Source organism: Erythranthe guttata, chromosome 5, assembly GCF_056151865.1.
Source record: "Erythranthe guttata isolate IM_541 chromosome 5, IM_541, whole genome shotgun sequence".
NCBI classification, from domain to species: domain Eukaryota; kingdom Viridiplantae; phylum Streptophyta; class Magnoliopsida; order Lamiales; family Phrymaceae; genus Erythranthe; species Erythranthe guttata.
In genome coordinates, this window is record NC_142537.1 from 16,565,398 (window position 1) to 16,571,366 (window position 5,969).

The 5,969-nt window shown below is 30.5% G+C and overlaps 1 protein-coding gene across 1 annotated transcript; it reads right to left on the reverse strand.

The window, feature by feature from the left end:
- Positions 1-466: 466 nt before the first annotated feature.
- On the reverse strand, positions 467-2,377 carry LOC105955092 (arabinogalactan protein 41-like). Its single transcript, XM_088817813.1, has 2 exons — positions 2,032-2,377; positions 467-972 (listed from the first exon to the last, which is right to left on the reverse strand). Exons 1-2 carry the CDS (start codon positions 2,159-2,161, stop codon positions 875-877), a joined length of 228 nt encoding a protein of 75 aa, XP_088673939.1. The 5' UTR covers positions 2,162-2,377; the 3' UTR covers positions 467-874.
- Between the last annotated feature and the right edge of the window lie 3,592 nt (positions 2,378-5,969).

The following is a 5,969-nucleotide window of genomic DNA, read 5'->3' on the forward strand; positions in this document are numbered from 1 at the left end:
ATTGCATTGAATATGCATTTATGTATATTTACTTATAAATGTGTTTGTTAGTAAATACATAAATTGTTTATTATCTTTCTTTTAATATTCAAATTCATCATTTCATAAAAAATGTTACAAAATAGGGTTTGTTTTATAATACAACAGTAGAACTTCATCGGGTTATATATATTAAAGGCCCGTTTGACTAAACTTTTTTTAATCAGTTGATAAGCTATTACATCTGATAAGTTGTTTTAATAGTTGAAAAACTGTTACTTCTTATTTTTAGAATTGATAGAGGTACATTTTTTAAAAGATCTTATTTACTTTCACTAACTTATTTTTTTAATTTGTAAGATATTTTTAAAGAAAATTACCAAACACTTTCAAAGAGCTTAAAAGGTATTTTAAACAACTTATAAGCTTAGTCAAACACACTCTAAATCCTATTTCCCTTGATCATTATCTTATAACTCTTGAACAGTTAAAAAAAATATATTTCGAATAACTTATTAATGAAATAGTATTGAACACTGCATATTTTGTCAGCTAAACATGTTTATTTCCTACACATATCTACATTTAGGATATTTATTGCCTATTTCTACCTACCTGCAATCCAATTCAAGAAACGTAAACATGAAACGAAATACCAATACATGTTGCCATTAAATAAATATGTCTGTTAAAAAAAATATTTGCAAGTAGTTTTATCAATACGGTAAGAGTAAATAAATCATCCAGCTTCAATGCATCCGAAATCAAAAGTCGAGGCCACACAATATGTTTCCTCTGAGCTAGATTCGTTTCCAGTTAATCAAAATCTTGAAAACCACGAAAACCGAACACGAAAAAATGAAAGTGATTAATTTAATTCTCCATTTTTACAAACTCAGAAATTCGACGGAGCATCAAAGGTGTGGATGAGATACGTGAGCACCAAAGCCAACACCATTAGCCCGTACGCAATGCCCTGGTCAATCGCAGTTCCTGGTCAACCCCAACGTACACTAATACATTAGCAAAAAGTTTACGAGTGCTGCATGCAAACTAGCAAAACATTTCACTGCCACTACTAGGTGTGTGAACCCGAGCATTGAGTTTAAGCAACGGGCGCCACATAACTAGACAAAATAAAGCAACTTCCAACTATTACGCTCCTATATATATCGAGGGAACAAAACGAATACATCATTCGGCAACACTTATAAAAATTAAGATGCAATAGTATTTAGAATAGACGTATAATTAAAAGCAGAAGTATACAATATTTGGATATGCTTAAGAAAACGGCTCAGCCGTTCAAAAAATTACCTTAACCAGTAAATGGAAAATGTAATAAAGAAGCAAAAGACATACAATACACCTATCCTCGGAATAATTTTCCAAAAGGTAACCGAAATTAGGAATATGAAGCATAGAAACATGCTATATTCGACGAATAAGTCCATTTTATATGATTTTTTTTCTTGGGACAAACACGAGTTCAATGTAAAGACCGGTTTAAATAACAACGACGACACAAATGGCTTATTGTTTGGATTGTATAGTTGTTTAATCAAAATCTTTCGATCGAAATTGTGTCTACGACACAAAAGACCGGTTTAAATACGGATTTCTCCATAGCTACTTGCTTTCCGTAATTTCACATTTTAACGATTCTTCGTGTTCCTTTTGCTTTTCATATATCCCTATTAGCCAAACAATTAAATTTCTTAAAGCTTATTAATCAATTAGGAATTATGAGATCATTATCGAAAAACCATTAAAACCAGAGCCAATCGAATCCTCTATTCCCAAAAGGAAAATATTTGTGGCTTCTAATTTGATTTGTTTTCATCCAAACAAGATTAAATTAGAAAAAAATAAATAAATACAAGATCTTATAATTTAGAACAAAAGGCAAACCCAAATCTTTCAAGCATTTCCTCGTCAACAATTTTTTTTTCTCAAACATTGCACAAAATTCAAGTATATTTCTCTCTAGAAAAAAAAAAGTCACATTTACGAACATTATAATCAAATTTTCCGAATCAAAAAAAAACTAACCGTCACTGGTGGGAGCAGGAGCGGGGGCAAAACCGCCATTGCCATGGCCGCGAACAACAGGAGCAAATATCGCAAAAACAAGGGCAAATGTGGCAAATAAGCCAAACGAAGGCTTGAAATTCAATGCCATTTTCTTATTTAATTTTATTTAATTTTGCCCCTCTCCCCTCGGCTCTCTCTCTCTTCTCTCTGGTAATTAGGGAACTGGATCCGTACAATGTGGGTTTCTTTCTCTCTCTATGTTTTTAGAGAGAGAGAGAGAGAGAGAGAGAGGGGAGAGAAGGAAGGAATAATAAGGCAATGCAAAATCTAGAGGAGTAATTGGGGTATTTATAAAGGAAATATGCCATTATTTATGTTTAGCAAATTGCGATTGTTTCTTTTTGGCACCGTAGATATTAAAGCTGATATCTATTTTCTAAATTAAATAATATTTGCATTTAATATCTTTAAGTTCTTAACTATATATAAATTATATAAAAAAAAAGGGTAAATAGCACTTAACCCCCTTGTGGTTTCACTATTTGGCACATGACCCCCTTGTAGTATCAAATTGGGCACATTACCCCTTTAAGGTTTGATTAAGTTAGCTTCTATTAACACCATTAACAGAAAACTTGAAACGACAATATTACCCCTTAAAATAAGGCAAAATCACATCGGCACCAACTGGTGGTTGGTTTCTAGAATTTCCATTTCTTCTCTTGTAATTTATTTATTGTAACTTAAAAATATGTACCGTTTCTACAATTCTAATTTTCAATTATTAAAATTTGAATTAAATGTAAAACTACAAATTTAATTCCGAACAATCTATTTATTTGCTGAAGTCCACTTCTAAAAAACAATTCTACGGATTTCAAATTTAACTGCCACTATTATTATTATTATTATTATTATTATTATTATTATTATTATTATTATTATTATTATTATTATTATTATTATTATTATTATTATTATTATTATTATTATTATTATTATTATTATTATTATTATTATTATTGGTTATTATTATTATTATTATTATTATTATTATTATTATTATTATTATTATTATTATTATTATTATTATTGGTTATTATTATTATTATTATTATTATTATTATTATTATTATTATTATTATTATATTTTTTTTTGATTTTGTTTTTTAAGTTTCAAAGTTTGAAAATCCTAAATATAATTTTTATTTTTCTGAAGCTTCCAAAGTTGGATGAATATATAAATTTCAAAAGTAATATTTAAATTAATTTCTTGAATTTCCAATTAAATCAAAAAAATTGTCCGAAAATGTGATATTTGAACTCACCAAACTCTATCCCTAATCATATATCATACACAATTAAAAAACAATAACAACCCAATTTCCACCTAAACAACAACCCTAAATTAGTTCCACAATTACAGACAATTACAAACCCGATATTAACTTTGTATTAGAAAGGAAAAGAAAAAGGAAATGAAAAACGAAAATGGAAAAACAAAGAGTGGGAGGGTGTATTAGTCTTCCTGATTAGGGTCTATTAGATATAACCCCCTTAGACATTCAAATAATAGGGGTAGACCTAAACTTAAATTTGTCATTTTGATAAAAACCCAAACTTTTCTAAATTACATAAGTACCCTCAATCAAATCCCACAAATCCCGTTACTTTACCTTTTGAAATAATATCAAATCCCACCATATTTTCCGTTAAAACACTATCCCCACAAACCCACTACCCCAAAATCTGCAAACCTCTCAAAACCAGAAATTTATACGGATCTCGCGGACGGTGCCGGGGGAATTAGATGAGGAAAGTACTTGCTCCTCGCCGGAGTCCGACGGAGACACCGTCCGATGTGGTGCAGCGTCGTAGCAATTTTCCGGCGCTGGATTTCGCACAACAGCCTTTTCTCGTCTTTTCGAAAGCATTCATTGGAGAACTCCCACCGATCAGGCATAACCTTCCCAAATCCCTAAAAATTCATCAGATAAGCAACTCAATCAATAACCGAAAAAAAAAAACCAAAATTCCTCGTTACAGATCGAAGGATTCGATTAGCAAAAGCTCACGTAAGTATTCAGTTGCCGAACGAAACTGGAGAAATTGTTGTGCTTGAAATACTTGGGCAGCAAATCTCTGGCAAACTCACGTAATTTGGCCCAACGAAACCGACAATATACTAATAAACTATCCCACTGATATAATTTGACTATGGATCTCGTTAATCGACTATGGGCCGCCGTCACTGCTCCAATCTAGGGTTACTCAAATCTAGGATTACTCAAATCTAGGGTTTTGATAATTCTTCGGCTCATAGTTGATTAACGAGATGCATAGTCGAATTACATCTGTGTTAATATACTATCCCATATCATTTAATAGACTATCCCACTGGTATAATTGTACTATGGATCTCGTTAATCGACTATGGGCCGAAGAATCATCAAAACCATAATAATAATAATAATAATAATAATAATAATAATAATAATAATAATAATAATAATAATAATAATAATAATAATAATAATAATATATATGGAAACTGAATAATATGTTTGTTTGAAATACTAATCAATTAGGGTAATTTTCCTTATTATATGAAAACGATTAGGGTAAATAATAATATATATGAAAAAATAATAATATAAATGGAAACTGAATAATATGTTTGTTTGAAATACTAATCAATTAGGGTAATTTTCCTTATATCATGTAATAGACTATCTTATTGATCTAATTCGACTATGGATCCCGTATTATTCAACCACATAGTATATTAATAATTTCAATATAGTACATTAATCTGTTATGATAGTATATTACGGTTATAGTAGTGATATGAAATTGTGTTACAAACAATACACCACTGAAATGACAAGAACATTGAGAACAAAACCAACGTAAAGTATACCAACATAACCAATAAAATAGTACATTAATAATCTCATAATTTCAATCTAGGGTTTTGATAAAATACTTAAAACACATCATAACACAATCAAACCAATATGTCGAGTTAAAAAACTCTAGTACATTAATAATCTCATAATAGTATAATAAAATGATAATGGTAGTTGTAGCAACAAATTCTTATCTGCGAATTTAACAAACAAGAAAATACTTGCACAAAGATAATTTATTGAATTAAAATAAAATATTGCGGGTTACAAACTCTAATTTAATCCTCTGATTATTCTCTCAAGAAAAATATATGATTGACTTTGAATTTCGGAGACGAGTCGTTGACTTGATCTTCTCCGAATTTGATTTGGATTTGAATAACGTCTTCCGAGGGTCTTGCGACTTGAATCTCGGATCGAACGCTGAACTTTGACGGATTTTGACTTGAAGATCTTGGAGTTCTTGATGGATTTGGCCCTTCAATCTTCCTTCGATCTTGATTTGATGTTAATAACGTTAATTCGAGGGTTTAGCACCGTAATCTCGAATTAAACGCTTTAACGCCTTGATTTGATGAAGAACACCTTCGATTTGATGAACTCCTTCGATTTGATGAAGAACGCCTTGAATTTGATGAAGAACGACTTGAATATTGTAGAGAGAATTTTCTCCTACGGTTTTTATTGAGTTGTTCTCTTGAATTGTGTAGGGAGGGTCCCTATTTATAGTGGTAGAATAAGAGTCCTACTTAAAGTCTACTTGATGACGTGGCGCGATTTGATTGGCTCTCTTTAAATTGATATTTATCTCTTATAACTTGGAAGAGAAGAAACAATCCTATTGGCCAATAATTAATTGATAATTATCTCCATGACTTATTTTGCAAGATAAATTATAATTTAATTTAGACACAATTTAATTGGCTAATTTAATTAACCAATTAATTAATTTTATGCGTCTACAAATGCCCCCTCGAGACTTGTTCACGGACAATGCATCTTGGAGTGGATGAGTCTCGATAATTGCTCAACTTCGATTGCAGCTTG

Excerpts from the sequence above, each read along its gene's own strand:
- LOC105955092 (XM_088817813.1), bottom strand. The coding sequence starts at position 2,161 with ATGGCATTGAATTTCAAGCCTTCGTTTGGCTTATTTGCCACATTTGCC. Across the intron at positions 973-2,031 it reads TCCTGCTCCCACCAGTGACG|GAACTGCGATTGACCAGGGC; the intron begins GTTAGTTTTTTT and ends GGGGTTGACCAG.